The sequence below is a fragment of the Mastomys coucha genome, unplaced genomic scaffold (assembly GCF_008632895.1).
Source record: "Mastomys coucha isolate ucsf_1 unplaced genomic scaffold, UCSF_Mcou_1 pScaffold22, whole genome shotgun sequence".
NCBI classification, from domain to species: domain Eukaryota; kingdom Metazoa; phylum Chordata; class Mammalia; order Rodentia; family Muridae; genus Mastomys; species Mastomys coucha.
The window spans coordinates 114,493,464-114,508,300 of record NW_022196905.1 but is presented as its reverse complement, the minus strand read 5'-3'; the positions used below and the strand labels follow the sequence as shown (position 1 = coordinate 114,508,300).

The window sequence follows — 14,837 nt, the reverse complement described above, 5'->3', positions numbered from 1 at the left end:
TTAAAATCTCCCCACTGATCTGCAAAGATGCCCTTCAGACATCTGCAGTGCAGGCATCCCAGAGAAGGGAGGGGGGAGGAGTGAGGGGAGGAGGGAGAGACCTCAGCACCCTGACAACACGTCTATCATCCCATACCTCAGGGGAGTCATTGAGTATTAATAGAGACATCTGGCAGCCACGTGACAATTGTGTGCATGACATGAATGCAGGTGGGTTGGGCCGAGGCTAGGTGTCCTCTGTATGTTTCAGGGACAGACACAGGTGGCATTTTCAGTAGGGTTACCCATCTTCTGTTGTCTAGAGCCCCCTGCTGTGGGCTTTGGTGGCAGTAACCTTCCACTCTCAAGGACAGATGTGGCAGAGGCTGTTTCTGTGAATTCCTGACAATGCCATCTCTAGCTCACATCCCTAGTCCCTTCCCCTAAGTGTCCTACATCCAAGAACTGTTGAACATGCAACAGTGATGATCTTTCTGTTTCCATTACTGGGGGGGGGGTTCTTTGAATGATATTTTATTCAAGAGCTAAGTATTTGAGAGCACTGGGAAGATAGCTGGGTAAAGACCCTTTATGGCCGAGAGTATTCACAGTGAACTTTATACAGCTATGACTTAAAACTTCACTAATCTATAGAGTGAGGGGGGGCATGGATTCCTTGACCTTTTCTCTCTTTGCTAGTCTGTGTATCAGCTAGTTACTGCTGCGTGACAAAACATCTTACAGCATCTTGCAGCACTTACCATCTCAGTGGTCCCCATTTGCAGATATCCCTGCTGTCTCTAAGTTGTAAATAATCCACTGAAATAAACACCCTATCTTCAAGTTCTTGCTGGTTAATCTCAGGCTGGGTTACCTGGAAACCCACTTTCTTCGAGGATGTAGCTAGCAGGGGTGGAATGGGCCCTCTGGGGCACTTCCTGGATGGGAAATGGTCCTGTGTGTAACTTGTCCCATGGGTGACAGTACTTCTGTCTCCAGCACTGGCTTTTAGCAGGATCCTTAATAGGGTGCTGGCCTGGCATGCACAAGGCCCTGAGTTTGATCCCCAGCACTTCATACAACTGAGTATGATGGGCCACAGTGTAACAGGAGGTGGAGGCAGGAAGATCAGGAATTCAAGGTCATCCTCAACTATGTAGAAAGTTCAAGAACAACCTGGGATGCCTGAGACTCTGTCAAGAAAGTAAGCAACAAAAACCAAAGTCCTCAAACTGAGATCTTAGCAGTGGATCCTGGCCTTAAGGACACCTAATTGGAATCCTGTTGTAAAGGCTCCACTGTGTTGTCTCAAGGCCCCCATGTCCACTGGGCTTCACAACCCAGAGGACCTTTCTGTTCCCAGGGTGTAAAGGGGCTTGGTTGAAAAGCCAGGCTCATTTCCCAGTGCTTGCTTTCCAAGTGAAAACATGTAATCTACAGGAGGCCCATGGGCTCCCACTGAGACTCATGAGGACATTTCCAAACACCAGCTGAGCTGTGTGTCAACCTCACATTCTATAGAGGATATAAAAGGAAGATTCAGAGGGAGTAGCAGCTTCCAGCCATCTTCTACTCCCTGCAGTCTACAAAGGGAGGCCCTGAGGGACACTGTTCATTTGTGTCTCTGAAGTCACATTTGTACAGCTACTTGAGGTCCTGGTGGGTGGGTTTACAAGCCCAGCGGGTTGTGTGGTGGTGGGAGGGAGGCACTGACTGAAGGTGCTTGAGACCAGTCTGAACTGGAGAACATGTCCTTGGGTCTGCACTGAGCCCCAGGTCAGGAATGTTTCTTGAGTTCAAAGTGGAATTGCTTTGTAAAGCCAGGAAAGACATGGAGGGAGGATGTGGCAGTTCATATTGTTTGTCAGCTTGTCAGCAAGATCTGGAATCATCCTGAAGACCTTCTGAGCATCCCTGTGGAGAGATATGAGATTCGGCCAATTGACACAAGAAGACCTGAACCAAATGTGGGCAGCACCAACCCACATCAAAGAGACAGCACGAAAAGGAGAGCTGGTGGCCAGTGCTCCCATTTCTCTACTTCCCAAGGATGTCATGTGTTAGAGAAGGATAGAAACTAGGTTTTGCCAAGTCAAAAAGCAATTGCATGGCCCCAATGCCATCAGAGCTAAAGTGACTCCAAGCTAGTGGCTCATGTGTCCTGGACTCCAGGGTTTTCTCAGATCTAAATTTTTGAGATAACAAGAAAAGTTTGAGAGCTGCCAATCTGGGCACAGGGGCAGGGGTACCTTAGCCCTGTGTCACAGATAGCACAGAATAGGAAGGTGGGCAGTGCTTCCATGAACACAGCACTAAGTGCTCCCAGCAGGTCCTCCCTCCTCACCACCTCAACCTCCTACCACAAAAAGGGGATGAGGGCAGGGATGCTGTGAGGACTGGAGTTGGGGAGCTGGACATGTCTGCTCTGTCTGTGTTTCTTTTTTTTAAAGGGGGGAGGGGATGAAGGAGGCTGGGGCCATAGCTCAGCTGAGGGAATGCTTGCCTAGCATGTGTAAAACCCAGGGCTTGATCCTAGGACCACACAAACTGGATGTGGTGGTGCATCCCAGCACTTGAGAGATAGAGGCAAGGAGAGTCAGGAGTTCAGCCAGCCTCTGCTACTTAGCTTGTTCAAGGCCAGTCTGGCTGTATGAGAAACTGTCTCAGAAGGGGCGGGGCAGGGAAAATGCACAGAGTAGAAACTCAAGTGTTTCTTGAGCCTTTAATGTTTGGAAACCTAGTAATTTATCCTTATGAAGATGTGCTTATAACAACTGGCTTAATAGGAAGAACTGCACCCCCAACCCCGTAATGGCAGTGCCTAGTGGTCACCCCTGTGCTTAGAATGTAAAGCAAGGAGAACCAGTGGTTCACGGTTCTCAGCCTAATAGAGAGCTCAAGGCCAGCTTGAGCTACATGAGCTCATGTATCCCATATATCCCAAACAAAATGTCTTTGTGTCAGGCCATCCCTGGGGTTCACCTGGCCTGACTCTGTCCCCTGCTGCTGTGTGTGTATGTGTGTGAGTAGGTGGAAAGGGTTTAGGGTCTTTCTAGAAGTAACTTGGTTTCTCTTTTTCATGTTTGTGGTCCAGGGCACTTACTAAGATGCACCAGAGAGGAATAAAGGAATGATACAATGTTGATACAAGAGTAGCTTAGGCTCACAGGCATCAATCTGCCCAGAGTCTCTGGGTCAGTGAGAATCCCTGCAGAAGTTCAACCCTGGTTTTGTAGCTCCTGAGGTCCCTGTCTTGACCACTGGAATTTCTGACCTGCCTTATACCTTCTCCTCTGCCTTACAGGCTGCAGGCAGGATGGTCTGTCCATCCTGGAGCACAGACCGACAGGCAGAGGAAGCAGGAAGAACTGACAGATGAGGAAAAGGAGATCATCAACCGGGTGATCGCTCGGGCAGAGAAGATGGAAGCCATGGAACAGGAGCGCATTGGGTAGGCTCCCCCTGAATATGACAGGTTATATATATGTATCAAAGTGATACTGTGCCTCCTACAAATACGTAAAACACAATACACAAGAATACACTCCAGAGTAAGCTATTAACCAATCATCCTCAACCTTCCTGAATCTTTGACCCTTTAATACAGTTCCTCATGTTCTGGTGATACCTAACTATAAAATTATTTTAATTACTGCTTCATAGTTGTAATTTTGCTATTCCGATGGTCTTAGGCAAGCCTGGTGAAAGTGTTGTTTGACTCCCAGGAGGACACAGCCCACAGGTTGAGACCTACTGCTATAGTTACCCTGGCAACAGGTGTATGGCAAGCAGGTATCATGTGGTGGCAGCCGAGGTAGACCCAGTGTAGGGACCCACACTCTGGGCTTAGAGAGGTTGGAATTCATTGGTGGAACTAGAACACAAGTATTTATCTCCCTGAGCCTGGTCTGCCTCAGATTCCTCATGTGCAAAATAGAGATGACATTCTTTGGTGAATAAATATCCATGCGATAGTGCACATTTAGCAAATGGTAGTCATCCAATGGATGGTTTAGTTTTTGAAGCAAGAGGCACTTTTTTTTTTTTTTTGGTACTTACTGAAGCTTTTGGTCTGCACTGTGCTGCGACACTCCAGTTTGGCTAGCTCTGGAGTCCCAGAAGCCCCTGGCTTCCCCGGAAGGAGAATTGAGAAGCTTCCAGGAATCCTGGGCCAAATTTGGCTGGCAGAATATACCTTTGCTGAGCTGGCGTATTTTCTCCCTGGCTTCCTGGAGTGGGGAGGGCTGCCCCAGAGGCCTAGACAGGCTGTGTCTCTTCCATCCCGGCAGCCAACCCTCATGGGCAGCATCTCCAGAGGCAAGCCCAAGGCTATTTGTGGTTTCTAAACTTCACACCACACCATGTCTTTGTTCCTGTTCTTCCTCCACCTCCCCAAAAGAGAATCAGATGAAAGCCAGATACAGCATGCGGTATGGGGGCCAGTGAGACTGTAGAAAAAGTTCTGCTATTTGGAACTTCCACTGTGGAATCGAAAGATCTCAGTGAGCAAGAACTCTGCCTCAGTTTCCCCAGCTGACTCCTGGAGACTTCCTGCTCACTCAGCTGCTGAAGTGATCAGATGTGTCTGTTGATGACCTCACCCTACATTGTTGGCCGTGTCTCTGAGGAAAGGGGCTCTTTTTAAGTGGGTTAGAATTTTAGGTGTTCCTGTCCCTATGTGAGTCCTGATGCCTGGGTTTTCTTTTCTGTTACCCAAGTGAAGCTATCTGGGACAGCACGAGGTCACTTTGAATAACATGGAAAAGAATCCCCACAAGGAGAGCCATTTTCTGTGTACCCACTATGTGCCAAGTCATGCTTCTGTCTGTCTGTCTATCTGTCTGTCTATCTGTCTGTCTATCTATCTATCTATCTATCTATCTATCTATCTATCTATCTATCTATCTATCTATCTATCTATCATCTATCTATAGACACTGTCTGATGTAGCCCGGCTATCCTTAAGTTCACTATGTGGCTGAGGATGACCTTGAACTTCTGATCCTTTGGCCTCTACTTCCTGAGTTCTGTGGTTACAAGCATGTACCACCACACACAGTTTTTGTAGTGCTGGGAATGAAACCCAAGGCTTTGTGCATTGTAGACAAGCTACAAGAGACCCACTGAGCCTCAGCCCTGAGCCCTGTAGTATAAAATTTCATTTGATTCAACACAGTCCTGTTCCTCTCTGCCCTATGGAGTGGATGCTATTTTACAGAGGAGGAAACTAAGTCTTGGAGAGACAGGATTATAAATAAGCAAACTTCTTTACATGCATATGGACATGCCATAGTATATATACAGAAATCAGAGGACAATTCTTAGGGGTCCAATTTTCTCCTTTCACTGTGCAGCTCTGGGGATTGAACTCCAGTCATCAGTCTTGGCAGCAATCCCCTCTTCCTGCTGAGCCAGCTTGCAAGCCCCAACCCCAAACTTCCATTTAAGAGTTCAAGTTTAGCAGGTAGCCTCTCCAGCAGACTCCTTCCTGCTTTGTTAATCTGCCCCCTGTGCTGCTGCTGCCATCTGTGTCTGACTGAGCTTACAAGGAGAAAAGCAGCAGCCTGAGGGGGAGGGGCTGCTTGCTTCCTCACTGGGACAACTTTGCTGGAACTGAGAGCCCAGGAGAGCCGGGGCTGTGCAGAGTCTCAAGCTGTCTTCCTGCAGCTCCATCACAAGAGTCTAAATGGTCGGAGTCTCAAGCTGTCTTCCTGCAGCTCCATCACAAGAGTCTAAATGATCATATGCCTTCTGCCTGTGTGCCCAGCTCTGCCCGTGTGCCCAGCTCTGCTTTGCTCAGGATGTGAAGATAGAAAGTTAATGGCAGGGAAAGAACCTCATCCAACTGCCTCGTTTGTACACATTCTCTCTCACGGCACAAAGAGGAGGCTCCTGGTTTGTCCTCCACCACCATTAGGTGAAGCAGATTTGGATGAGATGGGAAACTAATTTTAACCAGGTTCTCCAGCTAGTCACTGCTATGCAACAAAACGCCAAGAAAAAAATAAGTTACTTAAAGCCACAAAGGTAGAGTTTTCCATTGTTCAGGATTCAAAGGGTTAAGAATTCAGGCGTGGCTGTGCTGGGTGCTTTCTCTGTTCCAGGGCATTGGCTAGGGTGTTCACTTGCTGAGTTCAGCTGCCAGTAGGTTGACCACATCAGAGGGTCCTGTGTCTTCTTTTTTCCTGGGCCCCTCAAATTCTTCCTTGTTCAGGAGCCTACCCTGCCCATCTCCTTTACAGCAAAAGGAGTCCACTAAATGTCTCGGACTGAGACCATGGACTCTTGTGGAAGGGAAAGGTCCCATCTTGAGAGAAGAATGGCTGATACACGCAGGGGAAGATGAGACTGCCCGCCATCTTTGGAAACACCTTGGGGGGAGTTGTATACACACAGGAACCTAATGGTGAGCTGAGGGGCTGTCCCATGGGATCTGAGATCAGGAATACAGCAGCCCCAGGAAAAATCTCTCACCCCATGTGTTAGCAAACACAGCCATGCCACATCTCCATAGAAACATGGCTGCTGGGGGCTTCCTCTGAGTAGAAAAGGCACATTAAGTCTAGAATGGAACACTTGCCTAAAAAAATCCCTCCACCCCTACACTCACCCCCTGTCTATGACAGTCTCTGTCCATTATGCTCTCCTTCTGTGTTCCTGTTGTACTTCCTCCCACCTGGATCCCCTCCAAGGCATTTGCATGTCTCCTGCCTGCAAAGAGGCAGTAGCTGGGTGGCTCTGTTCGAGGTCAGCTTCCTGAAACAGACGGACTCCAAAAAAGTAATTAGGGCTTGTCATTAACCTTGGCATTCCAAATCAGTGATGGAGGGAGAAGCCAGAGAGATGAAGAAAGACCTGCTATTGTGGGATCCATTGTGTCCTTGCTGCTCCGGCTGGGGTTGGCTGCCCCCTCAACTGTCTGGCATGGGATTTTTCCACAATGTATCTCCTTGGCAGGTGTCATTAGCATGGCTGGACAAGGACACAGACAGACAGCTCAGTCTCTCCCCTTCTACACTAGCCTTTCCTCCCTTAGTCCGGAGCCCTGGCCTTCCGTGGGTGTGACTCAGGGTTAGGGACATCCAGTGTTCTGGACATAGTTATACACATGCTCTTTTTTTTTTTTTTTTTTTTTCAGAAGAAGCAAATATCTATAGATTTTTATCAGGTTCGGTATGACCCTGTAACCTCTCAATGTTAAAAATTGTTGAGTTGTGCCTCAGTTTCCCCAAGTATTAGACAAGTGCTGTCCAGTATCCATTCAAATTTAGTCTGTTTAGTGGCACATGCCTGTAATCCCAGCATGCAGGAGGCTGAGGCAGGAGGATCTCAAGTTTAAAGGCAGCCTGGTCTTAGAGGGAGGTCTGTCTTAAAAAAAAAAAATAAAAAGAAAGAAAAGAAAAGAAAAGAAAAATAAACCTCAAAGCTCAAGAGCTGGCTCAGTAAAGTACCTGCCTTGCAAGTGTGCCAGCCTGAATTGGATCCACAATTCAGGCTCTCGTCCCTAAAAGCCACCAGGAGCTGGGAAGAAGCAGAGGATAGTGAATGGAGACAGGCTGATCCCAGGAGCTCACTGGCTGCTGGTCTAGTAGAATCAGCAAGCACCAGCCAGGTTCAGTGAGAAACTAGGTCTCAAAAAATAAGGTGGAGAAAGACAAAGGGAAACATTGATTTTTGACCTCTACACACACTTGCATGTGCACAAGTGCTCGTGCACACACGCACGCACGCACACTCGCATGCACACAGGCACACATGCATAAACACACCAGTGCCTGTGAACACACACACTCTTTGTGGAATCTGTTGTTGGTAGCAAAGCAGATGGCAGTTTTCGAAATTCCCTACATGTCCCTGTGTCTGCCACCAAGGGAGTGTAAATCAACACACTTCGTGACTGGTACCTGTGGGTAGACTGTAGACTCATTGGTGCAGTCTTTCACTGAGTCTCTTTAGTCTTGAGGCGCCCTATACCTCAGCTGTCCAGTCAGGTGACTCCCAAGTCCCTCTCACCTCCTGCTTTTTAACCTCAATACCCACCTGCATGTGGGCCTGGGGAATTCTTCATATGGAGGGCTGTGCTATGCATCCCACCGTGTTTAAACAGCATCTCTGGTCTCTACCTATCAGATGCTCGTAGGTAACACCAGCAGCTGTGATAGCCACATGTGTTTCCAGACACTGACCACCATCCCTGGGAGCAATCAGCTCTGGCTGAAACCATTTCCTGTGTCCCTTTGCTGATGGTTCATGAATAGAGACTTGGGTGGAGGAATCTGTCAAAATCATAATCAGCTTTTAGGGGAATGATCGAAAACAAGCCTGAGGTAAATCATCTAATGTCTGCCCTATGTTTAGAGCTCCAGGCAGGACACTCACAGCCTCAGCAGTGGCCCTGTGCTGTAGAACACATTATTGCCATCAGCATTTTCTAGATGAGAGAACTGAAGCACAGAGAGGTTAAGCAACCTGTCCAGAACCACACGGTTAACAAGTGATGGAGCTTGGAACAAGAGCCCAGGCTAGCCCACAGCTGTAGCCCTTTCCTATGGGTCCACAAAGAAGTATTTCTTGCACACTGGGCTATGAACTCTCGGATGCCGTGCCTTTCCTCAGGGAGAGAAAGGTTCATTGCTGCCTAACAGCTGAGGAATCTGGAGCTACTTGCCCAGGTGCGCACAGCTTTCCTGTGGCCGCATGAGACTTTGGCGTTAAGCATCTTTCACATTCTGCTGCCTCTGGGGACTGCAAGTAGCGAGGGGAGTTGACAGATGGTGGAGGGACCTGGAGAGACAGGCACTCACAGGTGTCTTGGATATCATCTGTCTGACTGACTGCCTCGCCACTCTCTCGGCTCCATTTATCATGACTGAAATGGTGGAGGGGCACAGACTGAGCCACAGCCATAAGCACTGAATGACATAAAATTTCCCTCATCTGACATCCAGGCAATTAGACCAGCCACCAGTGCCAGTTGCGAGTGAGGGCCCTCCCCGTGCCTCAGGGTCACCGTCTGTAAAGTAGGTGTGAAAAGCAGAACCAATCTCACAGGCCCTCACTTCTCAAAGAAAACATGGTGGGGAGTACTTAGCATAGCATCTGGCACACTAAATGCCCCATGGTGAGATGGGAGAATTGGCAAGCTGCCAGGCACAGGCCCTGAATGCCTGCTGTACATGGGGGGGGGGGGGCGTGCAGCTTGGTCATTTAAGGACTGGTTCTGAGAGCTTCTGCCTGGGAGCCTGAGAGCCTGGGAGCCTGGGAACCTGGGTCTGCCTTCCACCAGAGCAGCCATTTCCTGATCATGGCAGATGGGCCATCTCCATTTCTGACAAAATTACAGCTCCAAAGCTTAATAAATTCCAGGTCAATATCCCCCTGTTTGGCCATCATGGGGAGGCAAAGAGTGAGCAGAGGGATTGGGAATTGATGGGGTGGGGGGAGGGATGGTGGGAAACAGATGATGGACAGACAGCACAGCACCCACCGTCTGTGCTGGGAATCATTGTGAGGGAGTGTGCAGCAGCTGCTCTGGCCATGCCTGCTTGTTGGTGAGACTCGGGTAGTGGAGGCATTTTCTATACTGGTTTAGGGACCCACAGCCCCTGGCTTCTGTCATACTGTTCCCCAATACAGCAGAAAGCCACCTGTCATTTCTACATCTCAGGGCCCATAGCATCGCTAACTGGCAGCCCAGAGAGTGGCAGGGGTGTCGCCGAGGCCAGCTTGGGCTTCCACAGGCTTCCTTGTATTTAATATTCACAAACACACAGCTGCTGGACTTGGCAGGGCAGGTTGGGGATGGGTTCTCCCCAGAGCCCAGAGCCGTGGTCACGTGTGTAAAGCTGTGGTTTTTCATGTAGACGTTGCTCTTCTGAGTGTGGACCACATATGCTGGGGTGTAGGTAGTCCCATGGACCTGTGGGTCCCAACCCCTTTGGCAAACCTCTAGCTCCAAAAATGTTTATATTACAATTCATAATTGTAGCAACATTAAGGTTAAGAAGTAGCAATGAAATAATTGTATGGTTGGGGGTCATCACAACATGAGGAGGTGTGTTAAAGGGTCGCAGCATTAGCATTAGCGGGTTGAAAACCATTGTCCGATGGATGTCTGTTTAGAGCAGGCCTTGGGATCTCTAGTCACCACAGCTTCTCACAAAACATAAGGATGGGTTCCCAAGCCAACAGCAACACCCTGGTCACAGAGACACATGGGAGAACCCGAAAGCACAGAGAGCACAAAGCCAGCTTTCCAGGCGTCTCATAAAGTTAATGGGGCATGTAAAGACCTAGTTAATGAGTGACAGTACTGACAGTGCCAGCTAATTGGGTGTTTGAGCAGAGGATGAGTGGAAAGGAGACAGCCATAAAATTGGGCTGCCCCAGGGACCATCTCAGCACCAAGGACCAGAAGGGACATCTGTGCGTTTTGGTCTCTAGGACCTACCCACATTAGGTTTCTGAGTGATACCCACATTAGGAGGTTTAAGGGGTGGCTTATGTGGCCCCCATTAGAGCAGAAGCTAGGCAGAGGGTACCAGGGGAGCCAAGGTCATTCAGGGTCACTGGACCCGTTAGTGTTTTTGCCAGGTTGATACAAGCTAGAGTCATCTGGCAAGAGGGAATCTCAGAAAATGCCCCCCTCAGATTGGCTTTAGGTAAGTCTATGGAGACCATTTTCCTGATTGATGATCGATGTGGGAGGGCCCAGCCCACCACAGGTGGTGTCACTCCCTAGGCAAGTAGTCCTGGGAAACATAAGAAAGGTGGGTGGCTGCATGTGAGCCTAGGTGGCAGTGTTCTGTGGTCTCAGCTTCAGTTCCTGCCTCCAGATTCCTGCTCTGACTTCCGTCAGTGATAGAACACAAACCAAATAAACCCTTTCCTCCCCCAAGTTGCTTTTGGCCACAGTCTGTACCACTGTAACAGAAAGTTAGCTCAGGCAGAAATGGGCAACTACCGTGACAAACCTGAAGGGGAAGATCGAGGAAGGATTTTGGAGCTCTGTGCTGGCAAAGCCACTGAGTGCTCAGAGCTTAACAAGCCATTGCTGCTTGGCCAAGCCAGGTGAAAGAGACAGACAGATAGACAGACAGACAGACAACGGGGCCTGGCTGGGAAGACCTCACAGGGGCTGTCTCTCTGGAGTGTTTTTCGAATCTGGAATTTCCTCTTAGCTGAAACTGAATAACCAGACACAATCAAGAAAACATCAGCACAGCCGAGGATTCACACTCACACCTTTTCCGCTGCATAGCTTGAGCTTGGAAAATGTCTTTTTCTTGTGTAATGAAAGGTGGCATGGACTCCCCATGAGAGGTAAAATAGGGAGGAAAAATGATGTTTCTCGAGGGGACAGGGACATTGGTAGCTGCCAGTGTTTTGATTTTTCTTTTTTCTTTGGTGCACACAGCATAACGCTTCTGACCTCACACCTACAGTCTGACTGACTCTACACTCAGGCTCGGTGCTCTTTTCCCACTTAGCATATGGAGGCAAGGGTTCCCTCGAGGTTCCCCCCTCACCTCTTCCTACCTGGCAGGGGGTGAGGCTGGCGTGGTCTGGGCCTGGCTCAGGAGTGGAGCATCAACCTAGCACACATGAGAGCCTGGGTTCCATTCTCAGGACCAGGAAAAAAAATGATTCAGGCATAGCTAAACATTCAGGCAGCCCAGAGCCCCAGGGATCTCCTACCTCTACTTCTTCAGTGCTGTGGTAGCCAGTGGGCATCCCCATGCCCAGCTTTTTTTTTTTCTTTTTTTAACTTGGATTCTGAGAAATTAAACTCAGGTTCTATGCTTGCAATGAGTCTACATTTGATGGTGGTGGCCAAGCTTCCCAGCAGCCCTCTGGAGGCTGTGGTTCCCAGGACTTTCCAAGGGCTCTATCGCCCACTCTTCACCATGAGCTACAGACTACAGAGGAATGGCCACGGCCAGCTCCAGTGCCCACCCCTATGCCCATCTGAGTCTCTAATAAGACAATAAGCCTTTGGGGTTTGTTTATTTGTTCAGCTTGAGACAGACTCTCACTCTATAACTCTGAAATCCAGCTTGACCTGGGACTCAGAGCAATCCTCCTGCCTCCATTTCCCATGTGCTGGGATTACAGATGTGAGCCACCTCACCTAGTTGGACCAGTAAATCTTTGAAGAAAAGGGTGTGGAGAGAACTTGAAATTAGTAGATGACATGTCTGAAAATCCAGATGCCAAAGACCATGTAGAGTGCCCACGTGTGTTCTGCTTACACTGACAGCTTCACTGTCCGGCAGGAGCCTGCGCCAGCAGCACTGATCAGCACTGATTGTTCCAAATGCCTGCAATGATGGCCTAATGCACACACATTAGTTAGCTAGACTCGAAAGCTTTAAAGGCAGCTCCCTGGAGGGAGCCATTCCATGAAAGAGGTGGTGTGAGTTGGGAAAGGCCGGAGCCTGAAGCTGGTAGCCCAGAAGGCGGCTGAGGGGCCTGCACTTGGAGTGGGTCAGATATTCTGGGAGTGCTGGCACCTGGAAGCCTTTCCAGGAGAGGTTCCGCGGCCACTATCAGATTCTCAAGAATGAAGACTCAGCAGTGGAGGACCTCTCTCTTCATGGACACATTGAAGGCCCCTGATCCTGGGCATGTGTGTGTGTGGGGGGACGGGGGGCGTCCTTACTGCCTTGTCTATGTTCCAGGCGCCTGGTGGACCGTCTGGAGACCATGAGGAAGAATGTGGCTGGAGATGGTGTGAACCGCTGCATTCTGTGCGGGGAGCAGCTGGGCATGCTGGGCTCGGCCTGTGTCGTGTGTGAAGACTGTAAGAAGGTACCACCACCTGGCTCCCTTCCTTTCCTGCTGGACACCTACATGGGAAAGAGGGCTGGGGGCTGGGAGATTGGACTGTGGTTCTAGGGGGCTGGGGACTGGAGGATGGAGCTTGACTCCTGAAAGGCAGCTGCAGGATATGGATTCTATAGGATGCTCAGTCTCACAAGGACACCTTGGTCCTGGTTTCTCCCCTGGGAGGTCTTCATGTCCCTGTAGAGCTGAACTCTATGCGAGATGAACTCAGGAGTCTGGGGCATGAGGATCCTGGCTATGGGTTAGTTAGCAAGATAAGTGTGAGGTCTAAAGATCATTCTCTGTGTGTGTGTACACACAACACACACACACACACAAACACATGAATTTACACATGTATATGTGTTCCCTTAACATGCATCAAGGTACAAGAGACTTAGCAAAGGCAGACAAGACAGCTCAGCAAGTAAAGGCACTGGCTGTGCAAGCCTAGTGACCTGAGTCATGCAAGCCTAGTGACCTGAGCTCAGTCCCAGAGCCCCAGTCAAACAGAAGAGGACTCCATAGACTTCTGGCACATGCACACTCCAAAACACACAATAGGAACAAATAAAATTTACTTTTTAAAAGGAAGCCTTAGAAAGCCTCTTTGCAGCCAGCTTGGACTCCTTGAACTCAGACAGCGTTCTTTCAAGCAGGGAAACCCCTCCCTTACCTTCCTTACTGCCTGCAGACAACCCTTCCAGAACAAAGATTCAACTGTCTTTGGTCCACTTGATCCCACACAAGGGAATTCAGAGACTCACCCAGCTAGAGGTACCCATCATGCTGCTGGGCATCTCCTGCCCTGTGAACCACGCAGCCTCTGGGGTACAGTACCAGGGAAAGTTCATCTGAAAGATGTATGTTACCACAGCCATTTTGAGTGACAATTTTGTACGTGCCTAGGTTTTCCTATTTGTCCTCAGCTGCTAGGAAGCTCATCCCAGAGTTCATCATCCCTCTGTCCTGGCCTGGTTGTTGTTCAGTCTCTGTTCATCTGCTACAGTGGGTGGGCTTGTAGTCACAGCTAAAGTTGCCTCAGGGTCTTCTGGGGAAAAAAAGAAGCCTATAAATAAAACAGATATACTGGATTTTCTTCTGAAAGATCATGCCAATGGCTGAAAATCCAGCCACACAAGGGAACTTGGGAAAGAATCCAGCTCTTGCCATCAGCAGCAGGACCCAAAGTGAAACTTTATTCTAACGAGCCTTGCTTAAGTTAAGTGAGAAAGGATTCAGCCCTTTGCTTCTGCTAGAAGATCTTGAACTCCGTTGCCACCCTGCTTCTGCCTGTCCCTAGCCCCCAACAGCTCAAAGCATGCCTCACCTAGGTGTGCTTCTGGATGTGTTTTGCCCACACAGAATGTCTGCACCAAGTGTGGGGTGGAGACCTCCAACAACCGTCCACATCCGGTATGGCTCTGTAAGATCTGCCTTGAGCAGAGAGAGGTGAGTGGCCAGGTCTGTGCCTGAAGGCAGTGGGACAGGGTGACACTTGGCCCCTGGGGGCTCCGCCTGGCTCTTGTGTCTTGTGGACTTGGTGGGAGAGGAAGCAGCTCAGGGCTGGGATGTTGTTGAGTGGGCAGCGTCTTTGCCTAATACATTTGAGACCCTGAATTCTGTCTCTAACTGGGTACGATGGTGCTTACTTGTGATTTTAGCATTGGAGTGGTAGAGGCAGGAAGAACAGGAGTTCAAGGTCATCCTCAAGCACATAGTGGATCCGAGGCCAGCCTGGGTCCACAAGACCTTGTCTAAAAACATCAAGGAATGAGTTGGGCTGGTGAGGCAGCAGAGTCTATTTGCATCTTCCTGCCTGTGCTTTCTCCTCTCTTCCCTTCACCCTCTTTATCACTACTTTCTGATTTCTTCCCTGCCCACCCCTGTTCCTCACTTTCTGAGGGACACTCTTCTAAGCCTCCCTCTCCTTCTCTCCCTCCCCCCTACATAGGTGTGTGCACATGTGTGTGCTGGTACATTTGTCCAGGTGTGAACCTGTGGAGACCAGAGGTCAACATAAGCTGTCTGTC

At 49.4% G+C, this 14,837-nt stretch overlaps 1 protein-coding gene across 4 annotated transcripts in view; it reads left to right on the top strand.

Annotated features, from left to right (window-relative positions):
* Rph3a (rabphilin 3A) overlaps positions 1-14,837 on the top strand; it is a 70,808-nt gene that overhangs the window by 34,366 nt on the left and 21,605 nt on the right. For all 4 annotated transcript variants that reach the window (XM_031337702.1, XM_031337703.1, XM_031337704.1 and 1 more), the window contains 3 exons: positions 3,284-3,430; positions 12,660-12,789; positions 14,170-14,256. In XM_031337702.1, the coding sequence (XP_031193562.1) occupies positions 3,284-3,430; positions 12,660-12,789; positions 14,170-14,256 (364 nt within the window). The remainder of the gene's footprint in view (positions 1-3,283; positions 3,431-12,659; positions 12,790-14,169; positions 14,257-14,837) is intronic.